This window comes from Cydia pomonella, chromosome 10 (assembly GCF_033807575.1).
Source record: "Cydia pomonella isolate Wapato2018A chromosome 10, ilCydPomo1, whole genome shotgun sequence".
In the NCBI taxonomy this organism is placed as follows: domain Eukaryota; kingdom Metazoa; phylum Arthropoda; class Insecta; order Lepidoptera; family Tortricidae; genus Cydia; species Cydia pomonella.
The window spans coordinates 8,017,568-8,035,714 of NC_084712.1; the positions used below are offsets into that span (position 1 = coordinate 8,017,568).

At 37.3% G+C, this 18,147-nt stretch overlaps 1 protein-coding gene across 1 annotated transcript in view; it reads left to right on the forward strand.

Annotated features, from left to right (window-relative positions):
• LOC133521980 (uncharacterized) overlaps positions 1–18,147 on the forward strand; it is a 57,053-nt gene that overhangs the window by 34,463 nt on the left and 4,443 nt on the right. Inside the window, exons 2-3 of the mRNA XM_061857142.1 lie at positions 6,059–6,129; positions 17,803–18,090. Coding sequence (XP_061713126.1) covers positions 17,812–18,090 — 279 coding nt within the window. The 5' untranslated portion in view covers positions 6,059–6,129; positions 17,803–17,811. The remainder of the gene's footprint in view (positions 1–6,058; positions 6,130–17,802; positions 18,091–18,147) is intronic.

The window sequence follows — 18,147 nt, forward strand, 5'->3', positions numbered from 1 at the left end:
ATGGCTGACTGACGTGAAAATTTTTGTGTACTACAAGAGATCAAAGTTATTTACATCTCGTGCGCTTTTGAGTCCCTTACTACTCTCAAGATTCTAAATTAGATTCACTCGCTACGCTCGTGAATCTATTATAGAATCTTTCGCTTGCACGGGACTCAAAACAAGCACTCGAAGAAATATGAAACTTTGCTCTCTTGTTGTACAAATAACTATATTCTACGAGAAAAATAAATACTGATTACATCAGATAGAAAATTAATGTGTAGTACCAAGGCGAACTTATCCCTAATTGGTTTCATCTTATTATTTTGGCATCAATACGTTTGAAATATGGATCAAAGAACAAAAACAATGTCTATTAATTAGGAAAATAACCAAGTTTACGTCAGATGCCGACCGACTGCGCTAACCGATAATTACGTACTGTACAACTATTAAGTATCTTCTTTACCAGAACTATTACGACGAAAGTAGGTAGTTGTAATTAGGTAGCATTATAAACAAGGCTAGAGATACTGTTTTGAGGCCAGCATAGGGTCCAATTACACTAGAAATCAAATTAATCTTTGAAGAACTTAATTGTGGCACTTATTACAAGTTGATTGCAATTTTATTGTAACCTTTCGTTTATCTATATTGTTATCTACAGTAATAAATAACTCGTCTGTTTGTATTTGTAACGCTTTAGAGTACGTAATGCAGTGAGTAATATCTTATTTGGTGCAGTCCTGGGAATCCTGTTCCATTTTGTATTGGGAATATTCACACACACACGGGAACAACTTACACGAGAACAACACGTAATTAAAGTACATAATATGAAATTATAAGATTGTAGAGGTATTAAAGACTAGTCTGTTAGTCCTAGGTTATTAATACTAAGCACTCCATATTCGGAAAAAATAGAGTAAAAATAAAAAGTGCCTTAGTACTGGTATACCCCATTTCATATACCATGGCGGGATTCTACGACGGTCATTAGGCGTAAACAATACGAGGCGGAAACAGTAGTGACAACAAAAGATACCCGGCAAACTTTTTTTGCGGCGTCGTGTCTTACATGTGACTGTCCAGTCTTGATCCTTTTGTGTTATATATTATTTGACAGTCATGTCAGTCTGATTAATGTATATATTAAAACTAGTTTTTGTTGTAGGGACTGCATCCTATTCCTACATTCGATCAAGGTTAGATGTTAAAGTTATTAAATAAATAATTACGTTTTCAAGCTTTTACCGTTATACGCAAAAAATGAATAAACCATTTTTTTGTTATTGAAAGTTTTTAAGCTTTAATATAAATATTTAAGTTTCCCAATATTATTTATGGTGCGCCTGCTGTTAAAAGATACTTTTAAATCTCGGGGGTGTCGCATGCACCCTGCAGGCATTCGGCCCTTCAAACATTGTAACTTCACTTTTGAAAAATCCCTCCTTCGAATTGTAGTCTCTCGAGCAACCCTCCACAGAAGACTTATTTCGCAGCCGGAGCATTCGGAATGTTAGGTATGTACTATTGATTATAGTCACGCGTCACGCACCGATGTATTAAATTTGTTAACCTTTTGCACTTGTAACCATAGATAACATTGAACTACTTAATTGTTTTTTTTTGTGATAGCGCTAATCAACTCTAGATATTTGCCACCCAAATTGTATACATAATCTATGAAACCAAATAATTATAAGTCATATTTAGGAAACTATAGTACCTAAAGGTTTTATATTAGGATAGAAATTGAGCCTTTTCAAACATCCATTTAATTTAACTTTAACACAAAAGAAGGTCGCGTTTTAAAAATCGCAACCCTGTTCTACGTGTGCTGTTCGACTTCAGGTTTGCGAGTTCGTAGATTTACCTAAGTACCTAGTCTTTTTTATGTTAAATAAAAAATCAATAGTCACAGAAACGGCCTTATTTTGCTTGCAACCGGGCTCGTATCATAACAAACAGATCTCTCCAAATTCCCATTCCTCATTTTCTTTGCCATCTGAAAGTGACACACGTGCTAGTTTCCATATAATAAAATGTTTCAATGATAATTCTTCACGTAATTATTAACGTACGTGACTAAATCGTAAACGTTCACTTGCGCCGCTTGGATCATAAAATTCATAAACTTTAACTACGACTATTTCTTCTCATTCATGTTATTGAGTGTGAAAACTTATACTAAAATTCACCTACTTCCATAGAATATCTAATTTCATTGATATAATAATAAATTCTTTGTTGTGCACTACTAGTAGAGAACAGCTCATATTACAAACAAAGACAGGACTTAAATTAGTAGGTAACAACAGGCGGACTTATCGCTATAAAGCGATCTCTTCCAGACAACCTTCAGATAGCGAATCGGTGGCAAGAAATAAGCTATTGGGCAGTGAAAAACAACAATAAAACAAGTATACTTATAATATGTTAATTTTAAATAGTATTTATAGATATAGTGAAATAACACAATCAAATTAGAAGAATATTTTGTTAATTCCTAGGAAACGCCTAGGAGAAAATGTTTTTTATTTCAATCGTCTTGGCAGTTTGGCCATCCGACGAAAATGTCGCTTACGAAATGCTTTTGCCTTGTATGACAGCTTCCTCAATCAAATGCGTAAAGCTCGAGAATATACCGGGAATGTGTTAGCCAAGTCATAAAATATTACCAGACTAAAATAAAAATCGCTTTCACAGCACTAGAAGTAAGAAGAATCGAATTTCGTAAAAGGCATTCTCGAGAATGTCGCATTTTAGGGCTTGTTGTATTTTCATGATCTGTGCTATGGGGTAGTAACAAGTAGTTACCTACCCAACAATTCTAACATGCGATTTAAAGCTATAATGTACAGGTAGGTGGTATACTATTATACAAGGAAAGGAGAATATAGGTAAACACATTATATTATAATGATGAGGTATGCTAATGTGATAATAATCACTAATCATGGCTATCAATAACTACTAAATCGCAGCGACTACTACTTAGGTATGTAAATACCTATGCCACTCTATAAACTGTCCTTTCCGTGGAATGGGTCATTGTCTTCTGCAAGATTGTTGTACGTAATGCCTACACTGCAGTCAATATGACACATTTAAGACCTTATTGAAGACTTCAAAAATGCGTAAACGGTTTACAAAACGCATAGCAAACAAGGCATCCGCGGTTGTGTACGCGTATTTGCTTTTATCGACAGAAATTTGCACACAATGTTTAGTAACAATGAGGCACAATGTTTTGCTTTCACGGCTCATTGCTAGCTGGGAATCATTGTACTGTTATTGCAAACGCGAACAATTTGAGTTTTTATTTATAGGAATTATGACAAACCGCTACTTGCCTTGTGGAACTGAAAGGTTATACGAAAAACTAAAATTTTTAAATTACCGTAAAATATGCCTGCCTACTTTACTCCCCACTGGCTTCAACAGTTTTTATATATGAAAACTGTACCACAACCTTATTTTAGTGTAACATGATAGCAGTGATGTTCAACTTTAAATACATATGTATCAATATACAACCACAATATAATCATTGAAAATTTTTAGAGCAAAGTAGGCACATTTTTTACGGTATATTTTAACCTTGGGGACCTTTTACATCTCCAGATTTAATGTGTTTTTAACCATAGAGACTATACATCTCTATTGTATTATAGTAATTATTTATTTTAAGATTATTATAATGTAATGTTTACCCAGGTATTGGCTGTTGTATTTATAAATGTTGTTATGTATTTTTCATGTCACTATATGATGTTACTATAAATGTTGTATTGACTTGTAAAAGAGCCCTTGAGGCCTACTTGCAGAAAAATTTTTTGAATTTTGAATTTTAAGGCGGCACCCGCTCAGACTTTAAATACAGTACGTATATGTTTTTGACCAAAATTTCATTTTGGTATAGATCGTGCGTGCCTTGACTCGTATTCTCATGTTATTAATGGTTAGATTTGACAAATCTGCGCGTCATCGTGGATGACACGAACGAAATATACAACCTTTTATCGCTGACTGTTATTTTCTTTCCACAGGCAACTACTTAATACTCATCGTGACAATTCTAACAACCCCAAACACCATTCGTCTGCGTTTTTTTTATCACATAGTGTGACATAGTTCCCTTGGCCACCTCCTATCTCCATCATCTAGCTCCATGTCATCATTATATTGTATTGTCACTCAATTTACATATGTATACAAAATTTCAGCTCAATCAGAAATCGGGAAGTACCCACACCCAACATACAATACTAACAGAGCAAGTTAAATCAAAGCTTGTAAATAATATGGAAGTGATGGGGGTTTACCCGCGCCTGTATGTATGTATTTTACTCGATTATTTTATACGTGTTGAAAAAATCTGAAATTATGGGCCTACGCATTACATTGTAAAAAAGGATGTAGTTATAATATGGTTTGATCTAACATCTATAATACAATGGAATCTGACATCTGGCTTCTATTGTACTGCATATACCGAAATAAATACAGTCCACAAGAAATTTAATCGAAATACGTAGTAGGTATTCTTCCCTATTGTGCATTCCCTTTGACTCTGCATAATATGACCAATACTATCCGGCTCTAGCCAGATTTAATGAGAATGTCCAGCAAACGGTAATTAAAAAGCCGAGGACCTGATCATATTATCCCGGTAGCATTGCTTCATAGAGGTACTCTTTTAGCTAGTCACTCGATTTTTTGTCACAACGTAAGTGTTCATTGCCAAGGATGTTGTTAAACAATAGACACTGAGTTCATTTCCTCCTTCCATGTAACGCATGCGTACCAATTTAAACCGAATCGATCGATTCAATTTCAAATTTACCAAACTCTTTAATGGCTAGAAAATGTTAATTGTGGGGAAACAGGTACTTGATATTAGTACGTCGGTATATATCACAACACAACCATTCGTATAGGTATCGTAACTAATAGAAAAATACAACAACAAAACACACAACAGAAACAGCCTGGCTAGGTGCCAGGCTGTTTCTCAAATATAATTTTAATTTAAAGTGCTAGGGATCCCTAACCGCATAGGCTTTGTTCCTATAACAATCAAGTCTATAGCAGCTTGAGTATCGAATTGATACAGTCGGATTCTCGGGAGTCGGTCGCCCGAGACGCGCCGTGTTTACCGCCCATACAAACCAATATTGACATTGGCTTTGTCTACTAAATGACAGTTAATCTCTTTGTACGGGATATTCTTTGTGCCTTTCATCATTGACGCGTTTGTTCGAAATGTATGCTGTAAACGCTGCCTTCGGTTAAATCGACTGGACTGAACACTAAAAGCTTGCCGTAAAGATTGGTAGATATATTATGGTAGTAGCGAAATATTTATAGACGTCTTAGTTACTCCAATAAAGCCCATAATTTTACGTATTAACACCCTTTCTACGACATAATTTTGACTTCAAACCCACAACGCCGGTAATATATCAATTTCTTAATAGAATATGCATCATAAACAAATGTCAATAAAGTAAAAGCTCGTAAAGGGCTCGCTGGTGCGGAGCTGGGCTCGGTCGGTCCACTTTCGTCCAGTTTGTGTGCCAGCGCGTCCACTGCACCGGCCGGCCGCGACTCGTTACATCACATCATGCACGCTAGAAAGCGTCCCAGACAAATCATGTCTCTAGGATGTTCAAAGGGAACAGCAGTCGCCGGAATTAACAAAGCGCACGAGTTCAAAGAACGCTTAGACGGTGATTGATGAAATATAAATTGATTTGATTAGCTTGTAGGATACAAATGTGCTGCCCTAAATGGGTCACGTTACCATGATGTATGGACTATGGGTACCGAAAGTGGTGCGCCAGGGTTCTAATCGTTATCTTTTGACGGGAGAAAGTTACTCAAAACATTTAAAATTATGTTTATATCTTTTCGAAGTAAACTTAAGACTTAATTAACACCGATACACTTGGATTACAGGTAGTCGGCTAATTGCGCCGGTTCGCTAACTTTGAGTCTGAAACTTGAGAAGTTCCCGAAACGCGTTGCAGACGTGTGATATATCATTTTAATGAAGATTTATTTGTCGCAGGGCTGCGCCGGCGCCACACCACAGACGCCAGTTATGATGTGAGCGGCGCACAGCACCGCGCGTCTCCCAAGGTAAGCCTCCTTCACTCACCCGTTTTCCTCGCCGGTTCTTTTTAGGGCCTTTGCATATGCTGTGGCAATAGGCGAAGTGGTTAATTGCATTCGTGTACCATAAATATGAAGTAACGAAACGCCTAGACGGTAGTTAACTCAAGGTACCTATTAGGACCTAGGTAGAGGCAGTCGGATTACATTGCAGTAGGTACTATATAGTACCTAATAGATTGTTATTACTATATCGGACAATTTCATACCCAGTCTACTGCTGAACTTTTGATCCGTTGGCAACTTAATACAAATCTCAGGACTTAAATGTCGAAGAGGACATAAACGAGTTCTATGGTAACGCATTCAGGTAACCTTTAAAGGTCTCGCGATGCGTGGGTACGCACTGTAGGTATACTTAACAGGTGAGTGCATCCGTGGCCGTGAGACTCGGCGTAAATCTTGATACAAGTTATTTGTTATTCACCGAGGAAAGCAGCCGCCGCGCTTCCGTCAAAGCAGACTTCCCTTCCAAAAATACGAAGACGATATTCTGAACGCATCCGTCGCGCTACGATGCATACGACTTCGTATTCGCACACTCATTACCAACGAACATCCTTCCGTTTAGAAACGCTTTTAAATATTTAGACCGTAAAATAAACCCTTAAAGTGATGGTCTCTTGACAATTTCCTGCACGATTATTTGTTGCAGGAGAAAATTAATTTAACCATCTTAAATATTCACGCGTTATTAGCTTATCTGAGTTGTTTGTTTTTTTAAGAAAAACCTAAAATTTCTCAGTAATGTGAATGTTACGCTATGATTAACGACGGCTTTAAAATTAAAAGGGAGTTGAATGGGATGTTTTATAAATAAACGACAGTCGACTCCACTCCGCACGTGTCGGAGGTCGGGCACACTCACGCTCGCTTCGATTAGCTCCATTTGCTTAAATTGTTTTTGGACATTGATGGGACGGGCATCGGCTCTAACACAAACGAGACTCATTACTGCGTATTACGCCGCACTCCGACTTACTAAGGCGTATACACGTCGATTACTATCTTTGAACGGACAGTTGAAATTTATAACCATGAGACTGCATATTATGATAAACACCTTGAACTCTACAACGATCGAGATTGTGTTCGAAATAGAATAATTTATAATTTATGCACCTTACAAGTCCACGCGATTATCAGCCGATCTAAAGTGCCGAAAATGAAGATGTAAAATGTCACGCCACATGTATCGAGTCAGTCAGTAGGTCGTCGTTCTCGGTAGTCGTCGGTCGTCGGTAGACACACTTGAGAGTACGAGAGTCACAAGACGTCGCGCACTCTCGTCGTACAGCTGCAAAAACCCAATTGCAATCACTATTAATGATTAAGAGGCCGAAGCGTAACTTTCAAGCACGCCCGCGTTCTTTATTCTGCCGTGAGAACGTATTGTAACCTGTTTGCGATGTAGTACCTATAGCAAAGCATTCAATTTAATTACATTCTGAGTCGGAACGGTTTTAATATGAATAGTAGTTTAATATCAAAAATATGGTCAAGCACGAGTCGAACCTTTTGTTAGTAAAATTCGTCTATACGAGAAAAAACTGCCCTTTGGGAATAAAATTAATCACAGTAGGTGCCTATTCTAACTTTTCAATTTACATGGTTCTTGAATATGTGTAAAGTACTTATTAGGTACCATAATTTATTATTAATATTCATTTAACATACCTTTTAATTAATAAACTTGATTTAAGTTTAGATATATTACCTAGACCTTCATTATTTTACTTTATATATAGGTAACTGCTTACTAAAATTCTATTCAGAAAAAATATTTTACATATTTTCTACAAAATCTACTACTTACACGTAACTAAATGCTCTAAGGGTTATTATATGTAAGTAATAAATAAATAAACACACTAACCTCAATAAGAAATTTAAGAAAACTATTAATATAAGGCTATAAATAACTACCTATACTTTTCATTTTATCTGCAGAACCCAAACAGACAGCAGACACTAAAATCACGTGAAGCTTTCAAGATACGAATACATCAAGGATTTATCTTCAATATTGTATGGACTGATTCGTCCTTTCACTAGACCGGCATATAGAATATTTACGATTTCCTTCGACTTGACTAGGTTTTACGATTCCTTATGCGACACAAATTCTATTTCAAAGCTCAAACGTACTACAATCTGCGTAAATTTCAAATCAAAGCCTAAATAAGTAGTAAGTTGTAAGTAAGAATTCATGAGTTCCTAAGAAAAAAATAAGACTTTTATCTTCATGGGTTAATCGTAATATGTAGATGTACTCCTGTAGTTTTTGACTGAAATTAGCATAAAAGTTGCCAAAACTTGACATTTAAGCTCGTGAAATTTATACTGAGGGAGGTAAGTATACGAAAATGACAAACATGTTACAGCTAGTGGAAATGGAGACAGTATTCTCATTAGTACTGCTGCGCGAGGGCCGTGACAATGAGCAGCTAGCAAATTATCGCCGACGGTGCTGCGCTGTCCTTCCCGCAGCTTTCTTAAGCACTCGCCTCTTACTACACCAATAACTGAGGTCTCTGATTACGGATAGTTGTTACTAATTTCGAGATCAAATCAAGACTTCTTCGCCAGTCATGTATTCGGTAAAGCAATAGTAATAATTGCTCGGTTTAACGATAGAACACAAAATGTTCCTTCCTAACTAATTGCAGTGAAGGAAGATGATTTAAACGAAAGGCGAACTTAGGCTAAAGTCCGGTTCTGCGAGTTTCAAGTTTACTCGAGCAAAAATGGCTGAACGACCTCCGGCAGTCGAGACAACTTTTTTGAGTTTTACATCAATTATATTTCTAAAATCACGATTGTCTAGTTTCGATTTTATCAATCGTATTGGTATAAAAGTTAAGTGCCAATGGTCTGAACATTATGATAGTCACACATAAATAAATAAATAATAAATAAATATTATAGGACATTATTACACTAATGTATATTTTACACAAATTGACTAACTCCCACAGTAAGCTCAATAAGGCTTGTGTTGTAGGTACCTAGACAACAATATATATATATAATATATAATTATAAATACTTAAATACATAGAAAACACCCATGACTCAGAAACAAATATCCGTGTTCATCACACAAATATATGCTCTTACCAGGATTTGAACCCGGGACCATCAGCTTCATAGGCAGGGTCACTACCCACTAGGCCAGACCGGTCGTCCATACGGAAACATTCACCAACTACCTACCTACCTATTGTATACTGTCTTAAGTACCATATAATAGGCACTACGCAAACCAAAAGTATGACTATTTTTGAGACATAGATAAAATTGACAACTCTGTACCTAACTACCGGCTTTTCTTCAGGTGCAGAAAGTAGGTATAGAGGTAATCGTATTTCACAGTTTTCACACACAGCGCCGAATGATTGACAGGATGATCAATCTTTTTTAACCGACGTAAAGATTTCAAAAGGAGGAGGTTATCAATTCGGTTGTATGTTTTTTTTTTAATGTTTGTTACTTCATAACTCCGTCATTTCTGAACCAATTTTGAAAATTATTTTTTTGATTGAATTTATGTACATACAGATTGGTCCCGTTTTTGTCAAAACTCAGCTCTGATGAAGAACTGAGGAATAAAGGGAACTCTTCAAATGTGAAAGGCATACATATAGTGATTATTGTATTTTCATCAACAAATCAAGCATTTACATTTAAAAAAGTGACATTTGTTGAAGTGGAACTGCTGATGCTGATCAGAATGAAACTCTTCAACTACGCAAAGTTTCCGCTTGGCGATTTGTCATCTCCGTTATGTTTTTAGGCAAATTAGGTTTTCAAGACACATTTTTGTCAAGCTGGGGATCTACGAGGAATCGACGGAACTTTTCAAATGTGAAAGGCATACATATAGTGATTTTTGTAGTTTCATCAACAAATAAGCATTTACATTTAAAAAAGTGACATTTGTCGAAGTGGAACTGCTGATGCTGATTTAATATTTAATTTAAAAAAAAAAGACAATTTTATTAATATCATTGTATGAAACCCAAAATCAACAATAATCTTTCTTTTACCGGTCTCCTTCATTGAGGTCGGTTTTTTTTCTTAAAAATTATTAAGATTATCATTACCACACACAAAACTTAAGGTTGTGTTTCAACGGAAATAAATCACATCAGGCTGACCTCCGTGACAGTAAGCGTGGTGGCGTGAATACTAAGCCATTTCTGGGAAAATCACTACTTCTGAAAAATCCGGAATCAATTATCCACGTGTCAATATTGTCAATCGATATCCTGAGCAGGTGACAAGTCAGTTACCTAATATGCAAATTTGGCCGACATCGTGTCCAACCAGTTAGCGGGCACTTTCTCGACGCTGACCATTACCATACAATGGACGTTTATAGTTGGCAACCTGAGTTCGATGTGACCTAGCCTGGAATATAAACTTATTGGCACAGTCAAACAAATTATCAAAACGAAATTGCGAAACTTTGCCTAAACATGCTAGCCATGTTATCTTAGTAAAATATTTGCCCGGTCCGGCCCCCGAAAACTCAACGTGTCGTTTCGTTTGTTATGTAGAATATGATCTGGATCTCTTGAAGCTCTCTCGCAAAATTAAATATTAGGCTATTGCTGATCTAGTGAGCCATCCATATCTTTGACCCTAAAGTCAATTCCTATCAGGTCAGTAAGAAACTAGGGTCAATCGTGGTTAATATAACCGGAGTAAAAAAAGATACGAGTTTTGATGTCGATACTGTATGGACAGTTTGAAAATTTTGAAATAATCTACCCTTACTTTGTTGAATTAACGTCGGATCGGAGCCTATGATTTCAATATAACGGTATAGAATACGTGTGTAACATGTAGCCGCCACCGTTATTTATTATCAGGTGCACCATAACAAGGATATCCCTAATTCTGACGAAAACGCTAATTAAAAAGGGTCCCGTCTCGTGCGCGGTCATAAATCGTCGCGTCGTGGATATCCTAGCAATATCGTTATTTTCGTGTGCACCTGCGAGTCCCTGGCGGAGGGTAGCGATGTAGTCCAAGCGTGACTGTAGAAAGTTAGGAACGCCCAATCCCCTCGCTGACCCGTTTAAACGATGTTGATTCACGCATTCGTTATAATTAAACGAACATGTCCAAACAATAGCTGCCCGAGTACCTAAAATTTTTAATGGCCGGCGGGATGTCAGTCAGGCGTGTGTTATTAACGATGGTCTTATCTCCAGCGGTTTAAAGCTAAAGTAGTTCATACCCGCATCGCAGTATTCTGAGAAGCACTCGACTCGAGTTCTTGTGACTGGAAAGCTATTTGTGTGCAACCCTGTGCCGACGCACCTCGGTTGTGCGCGGCGCCGCGCTCGCATGCATGTCAAGGTAGGGTTCAACATTCGAGGATTCGGCGCGGCAAATATCCGTGTGGAACACCCGACGTCTGCTTGCTCGGTGTAAACACAATAAACAATATATTAGGTCAGACTAAACGCTCACTGTTCGCACACCTATTCAGACAACTTCTGACACCTGAAGACTATGCGAAAGAAAGCTCGGAAGAATGTAGGTAAATTTGTGACTATTTTTTATCAGACATTCTCATTGGTAATAACGGCAATGGGATCGTATAATTCGTATAAATTACGAATGGTCAAGAACTAGCGTTAAATGCAAAAACCGTTGTATTCACGACGCGTAACCGCATTGAAAACAGAGATACGCAAAGATACAAACGCGGGATTATGGCATCGTATTTCATGGCGGGGTGTTATAACGTGAACCGAGCTTGGATCAAGGACTCCTTGAAACGCGGTCAGCTCTCGCTTCCGCGTACGTCTGTACGATCATTGCCAGATGCCCATAGACGGGGTCAACAGCCACTGCCCCTGTTTTGCGCACCAAATTCATTAGCCGATTGTATGAACGCCATAAGGTGTTCAATGTTCATAACGGAGGTCAAGGGGACCCGATGATGCCATTATCAGAGTGACGAGTGACACGTGTAGTACACATTAACATGTTACACTTAGCGTAATGAGTTACACAATATAATAGTTACGTAACGGTAACAGTATTTTTTTCAACGTGTTTATTTGTTTACCTATCGGTTTTCAAAGGAGTTTAGTTGGTAAAACTGACTCATATTTTTTCTAAGATATTAACCTACTTAGTTAAGATTCCTAAATTATTTTATTTTGGATATTTAGCATTAATGTCGTGTTAAATTGTGCCTTAAATGATCAATTAGAATAGGATACTTATGGTTTACTAATGGAGAAAATGTATAATCGTTGATACAGTACAGAGACAATGAATCACATTGCAACGACGACGAAATATTGACCTGACCTCGAGGTCATTAAGAGGAATTCCTAGTTGCGATTTTTCCATACAAACGCTCTCGACTGATTCCTCCCTGGATTTTTAACCTAGAGCAGTGATTTTTTCAAATAAGATCAATATCATCAATATCTGTGCCGCTATGTTTTGCTTTTTTGGATTATTTTCTTTTGAAGAAAGATACAGCGCCTCGAAAATCGCAAAAACGGCTAAATGGAATTGGCTGTAAAAAAAGGCACATTATACAAATATGACAAAAAATATCCAAAAAATCAAAACATAGCGGCATAGATTATTTCTTCCTCTTGCAATTTCCAAAATTTCATAATGATTAGTTGCGTTTTGGAGGAGGAAACAGTCGAGAGCGAAACCTCGATTTTTGAGTTTTTTGCGAGTGAATTTCGGTCCGAGCTGCAGTTGTCCTTATCGCACGAATTAGAGGCGGAGACAGTTTCTAAATATACGTACACAGAAGGAATAGTGATGGGCATCACATCCTTATTAGGGATTGCAGAACCGGTACTGTTTTAAAGAACCGGGATTTCCCGGTACTTTCGGAACTGGTCTAATTATTTCATTATTTTAAATAAAACGACAGCATTTTACGATTTGACCACCTTTCGTATTATAATTTAATAAACACATTTTCTTTTATTACGTAGTAGGCAATTTTTTTTTTGAAATATAGTATTTTACATTGCTCACACTTGTGCGTCACAAGTAAAAGATAACTACTTTGATGTTTGCCACTAGATAGCAAATTTAATGAAATTACATTGACGAGGGGATTTATATATAAGTATCGCAGTCGTATTGTATAATCCGCCGTATTACATTACGGCTAGCCGATATCAAAATAAGGGCCATTTTGAAATGCGGCGGTTCAACGATTAAGGTATGTTGGGTAAATACCGGATGCGGGTGAAGAACGTAGCACATTCATTTCCCCCTAATTTGGCTTTATTTTTTAATGTTGGCAACATTGTGTAAGACGCCATTTCATTGCGTCTCGACTGTCAGTGTCCCCGCGTCGCTCAGGGAGTCGGGCTTGTGCTATGTGCAATCACAGAGAGCAAGGTTTTCGCGAATTCTTCCTTCTATCCGATCTTCGCTCTGTACCTAATTTATTTTGCGTATTGTGATGAAACTGTGTTTGTTTTTGTAATTGTGTTAACAGACCTAGCACTGCTGTAGACCGAGATACCAGAAACAATCCGATCTTTACCTATTTAAAAAACAGCAGTGATTATCAAACTTTAAATTTTCTTCAATTTACCTACTGACCTTAATTATCACATTTATTGTTTTCTTGATCACACTTTCGTACCATTATTTTTATCCAGTACCACTACCAGCGCGACGGTTACTGACAATGTAATTTTTTTAATTTCCGCAACCCAAAGGTTGCCTTTTAGCGATAAGACCGCATGTGGTTAACCTGTGCTTATGTGTATGTTTTCTTTTGTATTGTTTTCTTTTATTTAGGTGTGCAATAAAGAGTATTTATATTGTATAGGGATGTTGAAATTTATAACAAAATCGAGTAAAATAGATAGCAGGGATCGGAACCGGTTTTTTGCAAAAACATCGAAATAACCATATATTTCGGTTTATTTTATACTCTAAATGTAGGACTCAGTTGTGTTTTCAGATAACGAGTTCGTATTATTAGATTGCCTAATTAGAAATGAAGTAATTAACAAAGAACGAAAAAATACCGGTTTCCGATCCCTGATAGATAGCAAATGAGCAATTTTTCGCAATAAAGTACCTACACATACGGATGCATATGTAGATGTGCACGCATACATACATTGCTAGTTTCGGATACAAAATAGAGATAGGGCTTCGAAATTAGTTTCCTTAAAATGCTTCAAGAGGGCTCTCTGTTCTTATATATTTACTGTACTCTTTACATACGATCCTTACATTTTATAAAAAAAAAATTGGTTATAATATATATATATATATATATATATATATACATAATTACAAAATTAAACCAACAAAATCGCAATTTTAATTATTTTCCATACTTCAAGATGGGCTCTCAGTGACCTTGACGTTTTTAAAGAACTACTTAGTCTTTTTGATTTCTAAGTTTGATTCTTATTTTTTTGGCGACCTTCTTTAAAAATGACTGGGCACGATTATTTTTTAATTTGATTTTTGTCCCTCCTACTTGTCCCTACTATGTACTTAATATCATCCAGTACATTCCATTCAATAAACAATACATTTACACTTTCCCTAAACCTGTACAGTTCACGAAATCTTAAATTGTCAAAACTTCGCAACGTATCTATTATTTTAGTGGTTTTTTTTTATTACTTCGGGTAAACCTTACAATAAGAGGTTTCTTAGCACATTGTTTACTTATCAAATTGCCTTATGACATAGGTATCAAAGTTTGAGAGCCATAATTTTACCAATTTTTGTATCAGGGTTAAGATCGGATACAAAAGGGTAGACACCGGACCTATTTCTTTGTGATACCTTATTCTCTTTCCATTAGAAGCAACTTTTTTTCACCATCCAATGTTCTCCCTTGATGGCAAAACACTCGTTACGCTAAAAAAAGTATGTCTCATCTTTACACAGGTACAAAACTAAAACCGTTCTATATTGAAGATTACCAAAATTCAGGCCGAATCTACGATTATTATTTAACGATTCGCTACGTACTTCAAGAATCTGTCACGTGTTGAGATCTCGAAAAAACATTTTTTCACGAGTTCTCTCAATTGGTCCCAAAATTGTCCGGCATTACCCCAACATACTTTACCCAGATTGTCATTGCGATACGTTCTTCAATAAGGCGGCCCAAGTTTAGCCCCATCGTACTACAAGTTAAATAGATTGTAGTTTAACCATAGGTATATTTATACCTACTTACAAAATTTCACAACACACCATGATCACTCCCAACTTACTGATACGGATAGGTACAGCCAAGTGTAAAAATATGGGTGTACACATCTTACTCAAAAATATGTCCCATAGCATCTTATTCCAGTGTAATAAGAGCGTAGTACCATATTTATGAGACGATTCTTTTGATACATATTTTTGCACTTGACTGTACGACGACAACCGAAGCTGAGACATCATTCTTTTTTGCAGTTTTTACCTATATGGTAATTAATATCAATCAATCAATCAATCAATCATTTATTATTTCGTCATCATAGGTGTAAAATACATTTAGTACAGGTGATAGGGTGTTTGGTATTAGGGTGTAATAGATACAGTATAATATAAAAATGAAAAACAATATTACGTGGTAACAACAAAAACAACTTGCGTCGGGCAGCGCAGAATAAATTCCGTCTGGCTCGCGGGCGATGTCGACGGAACGGCGCGCAATGAGCGAGCGCACGAGTCTCGCGTCTGTGTGCGCGCACTCACACTTAGATAGCTCCGGCTCCCGCCCACCGCAGCGCGACAGAAACATAGCTTCAAAAATTCGAGATTTGAAAAGTTGCTCAGCTAGGAATTGCTCTTAAAATCCGAGCAAAAACCAAATACCTTCATTTTAACTACTTATTTTTTTTTCTCAACACGCTTTTATTGATCTGAATGATCTATTTTTGAACCCGCGCGGTTCTTACTCCGACAAAGGTCGCTTTGGGTGCCTCGAATTAGGCTTCGGCCACATTAGGATTTTTTTCTTAGGTACAGTACCTGCAATTGCTATTAATTATTCAGGTACATTTTCTACAAATACGATGGTAAGCGGAAACAACTTCTAACTAACTCCAATACACTAAACTTTGTAAAACTCTTCAAATCGAAAACCTAGAAAATTATTAAACTATTTCACGCCATCGCCAGGGACTAAAGTTATTAATGTGTGAACTTACTATACGTAAATAAACGCTGTAGAATCGTAAAAGTTTTTGCAAATAGAAACAAACTCCGTCAACCATGCCGGCTAGGATGTCATTACGTTGGTCTTCCAAATGTAACTTGTAATTTCACTTTCTCTTGCTCATTACCCATACCAACTTAAGTTATATTTTATTTAAAGGTAGCAAGCACCTGTAAGAGCAACCGGATTTACATTCCACCATAATGTGAAATTATAGTATTTTGTTTTCCTTTTATATCCCACAACGCAGAGACAGGTGCTGTACTTGCAGTCGTGATCCGATCGGCCATGATGAATGAAATACCGGGCATAATTTAACTTCCATTACCCTTTAACATCTTAATAATGGTATCGAACTATAAGTGCATTATTCAAAGTGCTTTAAAAGTGAAGGCGAAACTTAGGGTATTAACTTTCACTTGGTTTAATGACAAAAGGGCTCCAAGGTCGATGATGTGTGGTATCTGGAACACGTTCACTGTATTTTTATTGCGCAAAATGCTCCAACTTCGCTAAAAAGGGTACTCAAATTTGCGTCGATGTTTTCATTTCACTTGCATAACAGACACTTCAGTCTTTCATTATTTTGTTTGGTTCCAAAAAACATTTTTGCCCCTTGTCTAATGAACACACGATTTAGATGCCTTTCCAACTTTAATCTTAGTCACCAAGTATAGACGCATAAATAGAATGAATCCATCGGGGCCGCTCCTATATATTTTACACGCTTTAAATTACGCATAAAGACCTAACGCACAGAAATCGAAAGTGACTTAATGACAGAATCGGCGGTAGGTAATGGAAGTGGGTCCAGTGAATACGCAATTCACTCGTGCTCGAGCTATTGAACTAATGGCTGAGGCCGGGCCTTGGTCCAGTTGACATCACACGCCTGGACACAATCGATCATCTCCTTGAATAATACAATGCAAGTTTATTTATCACAATCCCGATATTGATTTGTTGAATAACAAGTTCATGTTTTGTATAACGTCGATAATAATTAAGATAACGACCGGTAGGAGCCTAATGAGTTCATATTAATACTTATACCTACTAAAAGACGGTGGCTACGGTCCCTGCCTATTATGTAACTTTAAGAACTACTCGGTGTTCGTAAGTGCTCCTCACTTTAATGGGCAATCCGGTTACGATAGCAACGTGACATTTTGAAGTTGTTATTAGCCACTGATAGAATTCATCAAACAGCGTACCATTTAGTCTGTTAGAGAACAAACTGTAACATGGCTAAATTAATTGAGATCATGAATGTAATTTGTTTTATGGGCGGTATCTTGTAATTGTAAAAAACAATGTGGAATTTGCCGCCGAATATCAAAAATGCCTTTTACTACGTACTAGTTGCCTGATCCGATGACGTATGCTTACACCTATATCAATAGTCGTTACAGAAACATTGAAAGTCTCCATTCAATTTTCAGGTGTCTGCGATGTGGTACGTGTGGTGCGCGTTATTGTTGTCGTCCTGTGCGCTGGGGACGGCAGTGGAGCCCGAGGCCACTACGGAGGCCGTGCCGGTGGCGACGACGTCGGAGGCACCGCGCACGCTGGACCGGCAGGCCTCCGAGCTCGCGTGGCGCTCCTGGCTCAAGAGTCCCGAGAGCGGCAACCCCAGCGCCCCGCCGAGAAGGATCATAACAAAGTCGCTCTTCATCACGCCTTATGTGTGCCCTAAAGGACAACGGCTAGACAGAAACGGATGCGTTCAGGTAGATCTCATTTTATTATATGTAGGCACATTTATAACAAAGACTTCATTATAACGT